The 14,580-nt window shown below is 41.7% G+C and overlaps 1 protein-coding gene across 1 annotated transcript; it reads right to left on the bottom strand.

Moving 5' to 3' along the window:
• Window positions 1–1,405: 1,405 nt before the first annotated feature.
• Window positions 1,406–8,543, bottom strand: G6PC2 (glucose-6-phosphatase catalytic subunit 2). Its single transcript, XM_082236962.1, has 5 exons — window positions 7,847–8,543; window positions 7,333–7,442; window positions 5,233–5,344; window positions 4,312–4,427; window positions 1,406–3,403 (listed from the first exon to the last, which is right to left on the bottom strand). Exons 1-5 carry the CDS (start codon window positions 8,062–8,064, stop codon window positions 2,892–2,894), a joined length of 1,068 nt encoding a protein of 355 aa, XP_082093088.1. The 5' UTR covers window positions 8,065–8,543; the 3' UTR covers window positions 1,406–2,891.
• Window positions 8,544–14,580: the final 6,037 nt, after the last annotated feature.

The following is a 14,580-nucleotide window of genomic DNA, read 5'->3' as shown; positions in this document are numbered from 1 at the left end:
TTAACAGGAGAATGTCAGAAATGTTTGTGAAAATTACTGACATTTACACCAAGGAAAAAGGGGAAAAAATCCTTTGGCAATAGCTCAATAATATACCAGTACTTGGAGCAAATGAAGGCAGCAACATTTATAGTACAATCCTATACATGTCTACTAAAACTTAGTACCACTGGGTTCAGTGGGGTTTACCCCCCTCCCAGGAAGTGGGTATAGGATTGCTTCTTCTTGCACACACAGAAAAGAAATGAATGCCTCTTCAAATACAGTACCTACTACCATCAAAAGCAAAAGATTTTTCCTTCGCAATTAATATTTTATATTTACGGAAAATTTAATTCACTAAAGTGTATCATTCATCAGCTAAGCTTTCTTTACTCAAACACCATCCCTGCTATGATGCACTTCTCTCCCTCTGTCTCTCAAAGGGAACATGCCTTTGTGCCTCTAGAGGAGTTTTGTATTTAAAATAAAAATAAAAAGACAGAACACAAGACAGCAATATAACAATACAATTAGGTATGTGGCTTTTGTTAAAACAAAGCAAAAGCACTCTACTATGAATACAGTATTCAGAAGTGATTGTATGCTGCCTGGATAAGGCACCCTACTTTTTGCATTTGAAAAGTTTGTAGCATAATGTTATGATGCTTTACGTAAACAGCCGTGGAGCGCAAGAATGCTGATGTGAGCACAACAGTAGACATCCAGAAATGACTGAGATAAGCTGCATTGTGTGCCAATGTGTAGTTGCAGAATTACAATACAGTACACTCATATTTGCCTATTGTGAGGATATTTTTGTTGGACTACAACTCCCATCGTCCCTGACCATTGGCCATGTTGCCTGGGGCTTATGGGAGCTGGGAATCAAACATCTGGAGGGCCATCCCTGGTTTAGATTTAGTGCGTGTTTATTGTTCCAGATGCAAAATGACTTTGCCAAATGCTGGATGTGTGTGAATGATATATAGATTAATCTTTGTGACTGCCATTAATAAAGAAAATTTATTTAGCTTTGGTTCCGTCTAAACATCTACTTATGGCATGCACCCATGGTATTGCAGTGGATCTTTCCTAGCAGGAGCTGGGATGTGCTGAATTTGGGGTGCCAGTTGAATATGAAGAAATGTGGGCTTCAGGTCACACCTCTGCCATGACCTTGGTCATAGCATTATCTCTCGCATATCTGCGTCTTTCAGTTCCTCGGTCTACCAAGGTGGAAAGGCTGTGAGGCTGAACATTATGATTCCATACAAGTTGTATGTAGCACAGAGCATGCATATCAATAAATAGTTTGTCCTTTTCTAAGCTACAACTCTGTATACTTATCTAACAATGATTCAGCTGCTTTCAAGGGGTAAAAACTCCTGACCTGTTACGGTAAGTGATGCAGATATTACCAGTATTTGAATGAGAAGTTTAATGTATAAAAGATGTTTCCATTTTCATCACTAGACTGCACAGTTCAAGGCAAGGGAGGGTGCAGAAATAACATGCAAGATACAAAAACACAAGTGACATATCAGTGCAAAAATACTTGCCTTCCTGTTATGTAATAACCAACCAAGTAGTTACTTTTGCTTCACATTCTTGGAAAAATCTGAGGACAGCATTATATGCTCCAGATAAGGTGTATCATATAATAGCATAATTTTAGTAAATATTAATTACTTGTTTTCTCTATTTTCAGTGAATAAATGAGACCCAATATTGTAGAGCCTTGACATTTGGTACATGTATAGTCCAAAGCACCCCAGTTGTTACACAAAGTTGAAAATGGGACATTTGTACACAGCTCCCACAAAACAAAGGATTCAAAGAGCACCCTCAAATGGTTGAGCATCTTCCAAGCTTCCCAGAAAGCTGAAATTTTGCACATTCATTGTCCAAAACACTCCACAGTTACCTGAAAAAACTGAAAGGCTCTGAAAGGCAGAGAGTAACAGTGCAAATCCTATACATTTCTACTTGAAATCCCATTGAGTTCACTGACTCTTAAGTCCCAGCTAAGTGAGTATAGGGTTGTAGCCTCTGTGTCTTACTAAATGGGATGGGAAGATACAAGATAAAAAATATATACTCCCAAAAGGTGGTGGAAATTCTGGGTCACCTAGCAAATTGGCACATATACAGTCCACAAAACACTGATTAATAGAAAAGTCTGACAAAATGAATATATTGGGTCTGAACAGTAATAGCTTGGGTCATGACATTTACCTCAGAATAGATGTCAGCATTTCCGCAGAGAGCAAAGTAAGTCACACATGGGTCACAGAATTGCTTAAGGCTTGGATGTGAGGGAAGTGTGAGCTCACCAGAAACATAGGTAGGTGCTTGCAGAATGCAAGTTTAATTTACTAGTAACTATACAAATGTACTGGCCAATAAAGCGAGATGAGCGCCGCAACCCCAGAGTCGGCCACGACTGGACCCAATGGTCAGGGGTCCCTTTACCTTTTTATACAAATGTACACATGCCCACGCAAATACATAAAATGCAGTGCTGAGTAAAACTATACATCTCCTGGGCTGAGACAGAGGAGCAGGTAGGCGAAGCACTTTTCAGTTTCAGGGCAGAAAAAAATCCAGCATGCTTTGACTACTAGTACACACATATATACAAACTTTTCTAACTGTTGGAAGCTCAGGCAGCCATGTTATAACATTCTAATTGTCAGTATTTGGGTCTTAACCGATCATTATTTCTGGTACGAGAATCTCAGTCCTGGGTGTAAGCATCTTTTCGATTTTACATATCAGAAATATACCCACCATTGTTCGGAATGGAGAGTGAGAGAAAGTGAAATAACTGTTTTGAGTCTTCGGCCACAGAGCATCCTTGGCATCTTAAGACGTTCCAGGATCTTCCAAGGCAAACCAACCATTAATGTCTACCAAAACTTCTTTTCTGTTGGCTTCATGAGCAAGTATATGCAATACGGAACAAAGGCCACTACCGTAAGCGGTATGGCTGCACTTTTACAGAAAGAAAGGATGTAAAACAGATACTCAGTGTGGGTGGGTATCTTGATAAAATCATAGAGCTGCAGCGTGGCTAAGGATGTAGCTATGCATGACATCCTGAAACTCAGTTTATAGCCATGTTTACCTTTACAGCCCAAGATAAACATCTCAGAGTTAATGCTGAGGCCTAGCCCAAACAGGGCACCTAAGTTCCTCACCAGTCCGGCGAATGGAGTCGTGTCAATATTGATCCACTCTGGGTTGGCACACCACTTCTTTGCCTTCGGAATAGACCACAAAAGATCAATATCGATAAGCTTCAGAACCAAGTAAAAGCCGAGAGCGGAAACAAAGAGGAACACATTTGTCTGGATATATGCTTTTAAACTTGCTGTTTGGATGGCTGGGGCATGTTCAAACGCTTCAGCAACGAGCATGCCTGTGAATGAAGAAACGAGACATTAGAAGTGATGTGTTTACTTGAAACGGATATATTTCCGTGCTTAGCCAAAAAAAAAACCACACACCAGAATGAGAGTTTGGTGTGATATTTAAGGTATTGCAAAATGTATCCCTTCGTAAGACAGGCACCTTCGCTGTTCTCTTTTTGTCATCTGCTTAAAATGTTTTTGTTTAGGCAAGAGTATCCAGACATGAAGAACGCTGGCATGTGTTTAATCCTTTTGTTTACTGTTGATTTTAATCATCTTTTGAAAATTTTTAAATACCTGTTATTAACTGCCTTTAGTTACTTTTAATGTTTTACCTTTTTTAAAATCACTTAGAGGTTACACACACACACACACACACACACACACACACACCCCATCTGAATTGAAAAGGTCAGCCACAGTCACTCTGCAGTTAAGCTGAGGTGTGACCACTTGAGAAAGTCATTGCACATGCACAGATGACAACTTCTTGAATGGGTTGCAGGCATTGGGAAACCAAATAGGTCCAGCACATCAGGTGGAGACAGCCCCACCGTCACTCTGGTGTGTACCGCAATGTGGAAATGTGACTTAAAATACAGAGGAGTTTAAGTCACTAATAGGTACATAGCCTAAACTAAGTACACTTCCTGTTCACTTAAAAGTCTTCACTAGAAGCCAGCAGCTAAAGAAGTTAAAATCAGTGTGTGAAATTTAGCCTTGCTGCCACCGCTTCTTATTCCTTATCGCCTCAGAATTTTGAAAACAACTTTAACATTGACATGGACAACTGGTTAGGTACGGTATGCACTCCCACTACCCACATAATATACTTATGAACCCACTTTCCCGTAATATACAAAATCCTGTACATAGAAAATCCTGCCATAGAAAAAGAAAGCTCTGTCCTTATTACCAGCAATCACTCCAAGGATGACTTGGTGAGGGAAATGTGTTGCTATGAAGACTCTCGAGACACACACACTGATCTGAATAATCCAGAACATGCTCCACAGGAAAGACCAGGTGAGTCTGTTAAAGAAACAGTTGGAGGAAATAATAACAAAAACCAAATGAAAATTATTAGACTGTTTTCCCCCTCTCTCTTCTCAGCATCCACATCTCAGTTCAGGGCTGATCAGAGTGGATGCCACAGGGGTCAGTTGGCCTGGACCTCAAAGTCAAAGAGTCCTCAAATTTAGAAACTTGTTTTTTATTTTGGCATTTAGCATGCCACTACAGTGGTAGGTACCTCGGGTTACATATGCTTCAGGTTACAAACTCTGCTAACCCAGAAATAGTGCTTCAGGTTAAGAACTTTGCTTCAGGATGAGAACAGAAATTGTGCTCCGGCGGCACAGCAGCAGTGGAGTGGGAGGCCCCATTAGCTAAAGTGGTGCTTCAGGTTAAGAACAGTTTCAGGTTAAGTACGGACCTCCAGAACGAATTAAGTACTTAACCCGAGGTACCACTGTACCTGTTTTTTAAGTGCATCAGACCAAAAAATTATTTTATTTTGTTTTCATGTTTTGTCATTTTTAATTGTTTCATGGTGAAAGGTCTCCATAATTGGAAGCGGCATGGGCCTCTCTAGCCTTCTGTGAGGGCATGTCTTTATCATCTCACCCTCCGCTCCTCTCTCTTGAGTTCGGCATTAATGGCACATAAAGCTTTAAGTTACCAAAGGAACCGCTGCAAAATCTCCTTTGTATTGTTGCTGCTTGATCAAAAAAACAGTAACAAAAGGTGACCGAAAGCATTTTCACATTTTCACACTGCCCATCTCGTGGCAAATGTATAACATTCCTAAATGGGTGGCTTTGGGAAGAAGACTGACCTGTGCAGATTAATGGTTGATTTCCCTTTCTGCCTCACCGTGTAGCTCAGGGCTGCTGACACCATCACATACCAGACACATGATGATCCCATGGCATGTCCAGAGGGGCTTCCTGTGGGGAAATAAGAAAGGCAGTGGTAAAATTCCAAAAGGCACCAGTACATCTCCAAAGCCCATGTGTCTGTCGCAAGGCAGGGTTGTGGGCATCTAGCATTCCAAACGACTTAATTAACAATGCTGCAGTTACAGGGGGGGATCAGCAAACAGTGATCAGGAGCAGGTAAGAGGTGTCTTATAAACTTCAGATGTGCCCATAGGACTAAATTGCCTGCAGTATTCATATGCAGTTCATGCAGAGCAATTAGATGCCCAGTCTTAAGAGACATCTCCCATCAGACCAGAGAAGGAGAAATCACCCATGGAAACTAACAGCCAATGAATCTTCAAAAGCAAAGCAAAGAAAATCCCTAACCATAAAGGTAACTGATCCATACTCATGGTAGCAAAATTAGCATTCTAATCTCTAATCTATTAGAGATGGAGCTGCAGACCTTCCATGTGTCCCTATTTTCCAGGGACAATCCTGGATTTACAGAAGCCTTCCTGGTTTCTGATTTGATCCTGGAATGTCCCGCTTTTCCTTAGGACACCCCTATTTTCAGCAGAGAAATGTTGGAGGGTATGAAGTTATGCTACCCCTGAGCCAAGGAATAACTATAACTAAGTAACTATACAACCTTTATAAGACTTTTGAAGGCAGCCCTGTATAGGGAAGTTTTTCAATGTTTACTATTTAATAATGTTTTTATATATATTGGAAGCTGCCCAGAGTGGCTGGGACAACCCAGTCAGATGGGTGAGACTTAAATAATAAAAGCATATTATTATTATTATTATTATTATTATTATTATTATTATTATTATTATTATTAAATAGGACACCTCTATTTTCATCAGAGAAATGTTGGAGGGTACGGAGCTGCCAGGGTGGGACGGGACAGTTATATACAAACACCCCATCCTTACATCAATTTATTTCACTTGCATCCCGTTTGCCCTCCAACTTACACGCGAAACCCAGGTGGTTTCCCATGCGATTGGCTGATGGGGCCAGTGTTCCTTTGCTTCAGTAGTAGAACTGCATCGCATGTCTTCAGGCTAATCGCAATACCATGTGGTGCTGGTGCATGGCAGTTGCATCTGGGGAAGGGCCATAGCTCACCTGTTAGAGCATCTGCTTTCCACACAGAGGGTCCCAGGTTCCATCCCCAGCATCCAGGTGGGCTAGGAGAGACTCCCTGCCTGAAATCCTGAAGAGCCACTGCCACTCAATGTAGACAAGGCTCCACAAGACGGGCTCAGGATAAGGCAGCTTGCTATGTTCCTGTGCCTGGTAAATTGCTCACAGCTCCTTTTTGTCAAATCCATATTTCGCTGGCCTGTAGTAATACTTGGTAACATGGTATGGAAAAGCATGGTATGAAGAAACACTTCAAGCAGCTGTTCTTTGCAGCCAGACTAGATATTAATTTCTCAGGGAAATGGGTACCAAGCCACTTATGTCGCTGGTCCTAAACAGTTTTATTGGTTTCCAGCCCATCCTTATAAATGATTGACTCAGCTACCCTGTAGCTGGTGGAACAAATAGTACCTGATCTATTCATCTGCTACAATGATGGCAGATATGCAAATTTTCCTTCTCTTCCTTCTTTCTTTTCTGCAGTTAATCGTTCTTATGAAACCTACTTCTGAAGTTGAAATCTCCTACTAAGACTAGCATTTTCTACACTGCTTTTCTAGATGGGGGCAAGGATGTGAATGTTATCACAAACAGTTGAACCAGGTCTTTTCAGTTCTTCATGCTGTTTTAAATCATTCTGGGGAATTTCTTCCCTAATTTAAATCTCCCCCCCCCAAAAAAAATCGGACAGCTGGCCATTTGCAACTCCATAGTAGTGAAGACGCATACACATACACAAAATTATTCTCACATTTATTCCCCACCTTCCATCATAGAACCAAAGGCAATGTTCCCAGGCAGGCACAGACGAACCCCAGTTCTGCTTTGCAGTGGCATCCAGACCATACTCTATATCTTACCTGGTCCTGTTTCACATGTTATAGGAAACTGCTCAAGGCATGGGGTAGTTTGGTTTGGATAGATCATTGTCTCCTGGACCCACCAATATGGACGATGACCAAACAAAATCCTGCCAGAAAAGAAAGCATTATCTTCAATGGGCACACAAATCCAACACGTTATTTAGCAACATACCAGTCTCTCTTATATTAATGATTCTTGCTTGACTGCTAGATCAGTTTTACCATAATATACTGAAGCAGAAGCCTTATTTTCCTTTGTCTTGTTTAAAAGGGGGAAAGATAACTCTTCAAAGCTTATATACTACAGGTTGCATCCAACTAAGGGAACAGACCCATTGAAATTAACGAGCCTAAGTTAGTTATACACATCAGTGTTAATGGATCAACTCCGGCTAGCATTGAATTAAACCCTAAATAATTTCAGTAACCAACAGTCCCCGGAAGATTTCTCATCTCAGAAGACTGTGGATCCTGCCATTCCCAAAGTTTCCAAGGAAGCAACAAACCTTACCATTTAAATATAAGATTAAACCAATCACCGATCACTGCCACCCAGATCATTTTTGTCCCAACCACTTGATTAAGCTGGAACCAAAGAGGAAAATAAATTGAAAAAATGTTCCGAGGATCTCCGACATGTGACATGAAGTTTAGAAAGCTCTGGTATGACCTGTAATCCTTCTGCAAATGCTGAATTATGAGCACGCCATGGCTGTGGAGAAGATCCATCTTAACTTGTTAGAAACTGCACTAAGACCGAGTCCCTTGCATGAAGCAAGTTCCCTTCTGTTCTTTAGCTTCAATGGGAGAATTGAAACCATGGAAGGAGAGTAGACGAGGACATGAAAGCAGTGAACGGTAGTTGATTTTTTGCTTTTATATTGTCCGTTCCTGGAGCATGTGACTCTTGGCAAAGACACATGGCTCTCCTGGTTTTGGAAAGAGCCCCCCTCCCCTTTGTTTGCTTGCCATTTTAATGGAGGAAGAGAACTGAAGGACATGCTGATCTGCAGCAAATTGTGAGCAAAGGTGTGTGATGCTAAATACACGTCTTATGTAACCATTATATGAACAGTTGGGCCATGTTTGTCTGAATCTTTTGCACAGCTCATTTCTCTCAAGACTGGGCATTGGTCATTTGCACCCTTGATTAACTACTGCTGCTGCTGCTGCTATAAAAACCAGAAATACATGAATAATCGCTGCAGGCAGAAGCCATTAAAGCTTTGCATTTTTATTTGAAATTAAAACCTGCTTCTGTTACCATGCCCATCTCTAAGCATAGCCCAGGGCTTTTTTTTTTTCCAGCAGGAACTCACCAGAACTGAGTTTCGGTACCTCTCAGGTGGGTGCCATTGCCATTATAAGAGAAGAATGGAGGCATTCATGGTGAGTTCCTGCACCTCTTTTTCTAGAAAAATAGCACTGGTATAGCCTATTATACTTCTAAATTGCAATTGTAAACAGTAATAATACATACAGCAACAAGATCTTAAAAAGAACCATGTGCCTCCAAATAGGTTACCTTCTGTGCATTGGTCATTATGCTGGTCTAGAAAATACTGAGAAAAAGAACTACATGGTGCAATGTAAAAGAGGCCTGCTGTTAATAAATACCTGAGGTGATGCATAGCTGTCAACGTTTCCCTTTTTTTAAGGGAAATTCCCTTATTCCGAATAGGATTCCTCACAAGAAAAGGGAAAAGTTGACAGCTATGAGATGAAGGACAAGATGGCGCCTTCCACAAGGCACATATAGGAGCCAGCGGGGCTGGTAGTAGAATCTTACTCCAATACTGGGAAAGGACAGTGTTTTCCAATGCAGTTGAGGGCAACAGGCTGGCGTAGGCACTCACAGCTCTGGCTGCTCCCGGACCTCAGAATCTGCCACCTGAAGCACCTGCCTCATTCTGCCTCATTGTAGGGATGATGATGAGGAAACCTCACAGTGGGGGTGCCCATTTAAACGGCAGCACTGTACCGTTCATAATGTGTGGTCCTTTCCTTCCTTAAGGTATTAGGTTTACATGGACAACAGCAGCATTGTAACATATTTGGCCTTAGAGCAGGCTTAAGCAGGGCTTTTTCACATCTGAGCACCATTGCCATTACAGTGGTACCTCGGGTTACATACGCTTCAGGTTACAGACTCCGCTAACCCAGAAATAGTACCTTGGGTTAAGAATTTTGCTTCACGATGAGAACAGAAATTTTGCTCCGGCGGCGCAGTAGCAGCAGGAGGCCCCACTAGCTAAAGTGGTGCTTCAGGTTAAGAACAGTTTTAGGTTAAGAACAGACCTCCAAAACGAATTACGTTCTTAACCTGAGGTACCACTGTATAAGAGAACCAGGGAGGTGTTCATGGTGAGTTCCAGCACCTCTTTTTTTCTAGAAAAATAGCACTGGTTAAGCAAAGGATGCCCACCACATCTGATGTGGCAAAGTCGCAAGGAGATTGTTTGAGGTTGTGCTCGATTTCACTCGCGTACAATTAGGAACGCATCCTGATCCTGGCTGTGTGAAAATGGCTAGTATCTCTACCTAGTCAAGTATTCCTGTTCAATTCTCAAGCTTTTCACTTGACATAAATACCAATTGTCACCACAGGGTGGTGCCTGCACACAAAATACCGGTATTCCCCAGAGGAAATTAGAATGGTTTTTAAAAAAAATATGACACTACCGTATCAAAAAAATTAAAAATGTAAATGAATGAGGGAACCAGTCTAGGCTCGATTGTTTTGTTATTTTTATGGACGCATTTTTTAAATCAGTGTGCATGGTGCTCCTTGCCAATAAGATGAAAGAAAATAGGAATTAAGAAAACAATAAAAGTAAATAACCTCTTGTGGCTCTTTAATAAAAAATATGAGGGGGTGAGAAGGCGTTCTGCCAACTATATATGTTGTGTGTTTAATGGAATCATATAAAGCTATTGCGTTTGATTCACACAACAGATGGTTTCAATGGGTGAACTTAAAGGACCTTTTCTACAGGAGAGCTATTTCACGCATTTACTTTAGCAGAGATAAATGTGTTTGAAGAAGCCTTTTAGCAGATTCAAGTCCTGCAGTGTTTGATGAAGCTATGAGGAAAGGCATCAGAGAGGTAATTTGACTTCCTAATGCTCTGGGGTTGAGAAGCATTTTTGTTATGTAATTCAGATTGGCGCATCCACCTCCCCGCTCTTTGCCCCTCTCCTGATGAAGTGTGTGAGTGATGTCAAATTCAACCTTGCTCCACAAGGTGGCTCGGCCATGTTATTGTTTGCTAGCTGGCTGGCTGGATATTAATTTAACCGTGTTATTTATCACAATATATAACATACCCATATGTCTTCACTCAACCACTTGAGAAATAAATCAGCAACTGTTTAAAACAATGTAGGATCTAGTTTTATGATGCTATCTCAATCATATAATGTTTAATTTCTAGGGAGAGTTTTAAGCAAGACATTTATTTATTTAAAGTACTTAAACTCTGCTCTACTCTGCACAACTTCCATTCGGATTTAGGCTGTGTACTCATTGACATTGATTCTGGCTTCAGTGTGCTCCTGCCACTGGTGTTTGAAGCTGAGCACGCATGTAGTTATCCACAATCCATATTGTCTCCTGTAGTTCAAGAAATACTGCTGTTTGATGCATTTTCCCTCAAACCAGCTTCCATCCAATTTGAAAACGTGAAGCTTAGGTGTGTACATTTGAGACAGCTGTCGTGCATGTGCAGTTGACAACGCATGCACAGACGACAGCCTCCTTGAACAGGAGTTTGGTGAGGGAAAGCAAATTGGGTAATGTGCATTGGGTGAAGACATTTCCACCCACTCTCCGATGAATACAGCAATGTGAAAAAGCGACTTGAAAAGCAGCAAGGGGAAACAATGTTATTGCATTATTGCACAGCCTCAGTTCCACCCAGAGCCTTGTGGAAATTATTTTAGCATAAGCATCTTATTGGCAGAGTGGACTGCCTTGCCTCCCAGTCTGTTTTGGAATGTCAAGACATTGGTCTCTCTTTTTTAAAAAGAACTTTTTATTGCTTCTACAACACAAACTAATCTGTGGCATTGAATTCTTTCTAAATGAAGCTGCCCAGATGGTTAGACTCATTATTTTTTTGAGTCCTTTAAGTGCTCATCCCTGACGGTCCGACAGCTATTTGTTTTTCAGTGTTGGCCCCAACAAAGTACCAGTTGACCTTAAAAAAATTTACCCATGAGGGGGAAATGCTTTGTGCTCTCTTTAACGGATCGAGTCTTCGAAGAATCAATTTCATTTGGAGGTGAAAGGGGCTAGGCAGAGGTTTACTGGTGTCTTTGTAACCTGTGTATTTGTAAATATACAGCTATGAGCGAATAGCATTGAGGAAGGCAGAAAGTAGATTGGGACCTACTGTAGGTCTCTTGCTGATTTACAGTAGACCATGAAAGATTCCTGACTCCCAGTGGGATTTTGTATGGAAGGACTGTGAGCTCTGTTAAGCCTTGGGTACTTAATAATAATTTTTAAAAAGCAAAGCAAATTCCTGCCCTCAGAATTCTTTAATTCTTAGCATATATGGCTGTTGCACCCGACTCTACATTCGTGGATCTTGGGGTTCTGACACAAAATAAAATAGATCTCATAAGCCTGGTGTCTGCTGTCTCTTTTTACAGGTGATCAGTCAGATAAGTGCACAAGAAATGTTAGTTTCCACTGTCATCACCACGCCATTCTTTGTCCAGGGCACCCAAAGTCAACTCGCTCTGAGCAGGGAAAATGCTCTCAGATCCAGACCACTGACAAGCAGTGTGACTTCTAAGTAACTTAGACACTTTCTACACACTCCTAGAGCACCCACCTTCCCGCTTCACATGCCAGTTTATCAGGGCTGTCTTCTCTGATGGTTCTGCTCACCTGTTGGGAGTGAGAAAAGGAAGGAGGCAACTTGGCCAAGTCTAGCCTTGGCTTCTCCTTCCTTCACAGCATAAGAAGAAGTGATCAGCCTCTGACAGTGGTGCCTGTCCAGTGCAAACGCCACAACATGCACTGGGTATTGGGTTCTGAATTTTAAAACCTAGGAAGCTGCCAAATATCAGATAAGACTATTTTTTGCTTCCTTAGGGAGCAATCTGGTCTCCCCACGCCCAGCTGTGATGGGTAAAACTTATCGGTTAAGGATACTCCAATATGCTCCTTTGTTTAGTGCTTTGAAACTGTGTAACCCCAATGAATTATAATGCCAAAGTGGCAATTTATTTTGCTTTTCTCTACCAGTTTCTCATTTAAATCACTTAACTCCGGATGTGGGTCACAGCTGCAGGAGCTCCTGGGGCTGCCCATGAGGTGCCCAAGATTTGCTCCTGCATGGATATAACCAATTTAAAACTAATTAAACCAATGTAGGAGTTGCACTCTCTCTCTCTCTCTCTCTCTCTCGTGCATTCATTTGCATTTCCAATCTGAATTTTATCCACCAAGTAGCCCATTCATTTCCTTTGGCTCATCGCTCTGCTAGTCCCAGTGGTTTCCTTTAGACGTGCATGATTAAAGTAAACTTTGCCCATCTCCATATTATCCAACTTTGCTATTTCTCTCCCTTTTTGAGTTAGTAAAGACATAAATAGGATTGCAGCCTAGGGGATACAATCTCTACTAAATCTTGGTGCATTTTAATAATAATAATAATAATCAGTGCTTTTTTTCTTAAAAAAATGTTTAGGGGTACTCTCATTTTGACTCAGGGAAAATCACAATTTTATAGTTCAAATTGGGAAAAGTAAACGCAGTAAATACAATGAAACTGACCAATCACCGTGCTAGATTACAACTCCTACTTCACACATTAAACGCTCGCTTCCGTCTGAGATTCGGGAAACACCGTGACAGGAAATGAGGCCGTCATCAGGGGTAGCAACGGAACTGATGATTCACCGTGCTAGAGAAGAAACTAAAAAATTTAATGTTTTTAGCTGCTTCTCCTGTTATAGTCACAAAATGTTTAGGAGTATGCGTACCCTTGCGTCCCCCCAGAAAAAAGCACTGATGATAATGATGATGATGATGATGATGATATCAATACCACTCTTGCAATACCAATCCTTATCCTGGGAAGACTTCACCAACCTTAAAGTGGGGTGAAATGGAACTTGGAGGTGCACTGGGAGAGGTGCACTTTAGTCTGGATCCTCTGCTTGTTCAGGCGTTGATCCCACTCCTGTCACTGCAAAAGAGTTAAAACACTCTTATGGGATTCTGTGGATTCCCTTCCTGCCCCACTCTCACCTCTCACCACGACGCAGGACTCGGTAATTCATAAGCCTGTCATGGCACAGTACCAGGACCTACAAGTCCTAGCAAAGAAACAAACCACACATTTATATGGCCCGCAGAACTGTGAGAACGCAAATACACCTGGGAACTGTACCGAAAGAGTGCACTCTGCACAAGGCAACTGTCACCTGTTCTCAGGGAGTATCCAGACATTTGGTCAGTTGCCTGCTGGCCCCTGAGTCACCAAAACAAGTATGTGCAGCGTCGCGAGTACTGTGAGCGTGGACGCTTTACAACAGGGGTCAGCAAACTTTTTTAGCAGGGGGCCGCTCCACTGTCCCTCAGACCTTGTGGGGGGCCGGACTATATTTTGAAGGGGGGGGATGAACAAATTCCTATGCCCCACAAATAACCAGAGATGCATTTTAAATAAAAGGACACTTTCTACTCATGTAAAAACAGGCTGATTCCTGGACCGTCTGTGGGCCGGATTTAGAAGGCGATTGGGCTGGATCCAGCCCCCGGCCCTTAGTTTGCCTACCCATGCTTTACAGGGTCAGCCCTACTATTAGACAGAGTGAGGTGGCCATCTCAGACTCCAGGTTTTGAATGACAGTTAATTTATTATTACTCTTATTTTTATTGGCAGTAAAATCATGGGATTTTCTGCCTCAGGTGACAAAGTACTTGGCTGGCCTCAAGTATTATGCACCTTAACATTGGGTGCGGGAGACAGGGAGTCATTCCACCTCAGGCAACAAAATGGCATACCTCCCAACATTTCTCCAATGAAAATAGGGACATACGTAATAATAATTTTATTATTTATACTCTGCCCATCTTGAAAGGGACTTCAGAAATACAGACCAGGAATGAAAAAATCAGGCAGCAAAGTTTCTTAAAGAAAAAGTTTTTTTTATTTGGATTTTTGTCAGACAAAAAGCAAATAGGGTGCATTCAGGAAAATGAAGAATGCCCCCCCTCCTTGGGGG

The sequence above is a fragment of the Podarcis vaucheri genome, assembly GCF_965113315.1.
Source record: "Podarcis vaucheri genome assembly, chromosome: 1".
Lineage (NCBI taxonomy): Eukaryota > Metazoa > Chordata > Lepidosauria > Squamata > Lacertidae > Podarcis > Podarcis vaucheri.
The sequence above is the reverse complement of the archived record's forward strand: the minus strand, read 5'-3'. Positions and strand labels throughout refer to the sequence as shown.

Bases quoted from the DNA above. Each gene is read 5' to 3' on its own strand.
- G6PC2 (XM_082236962.1), bottom strand. From the start codon at position 8,064: ATGGATCTTCTCCACAGCCATGGCGTGCTCATAATTCAGCATTTGCAG. The intron at 7,443-7,846 runs GTAAGGTTTGTT...CTTTTCTGGCAG, and splicing joins TTTAATCTTATATTTAAATG to GATTTTGTTTGGTCATCGTC. The intron at 3,404-4,311 runs GTAATAAGGACA...CTTCATTCACAG, and splicing joins CATCCTTGGAGTGATTGCTG to GCATGCTCGTTGCTGAAGCG.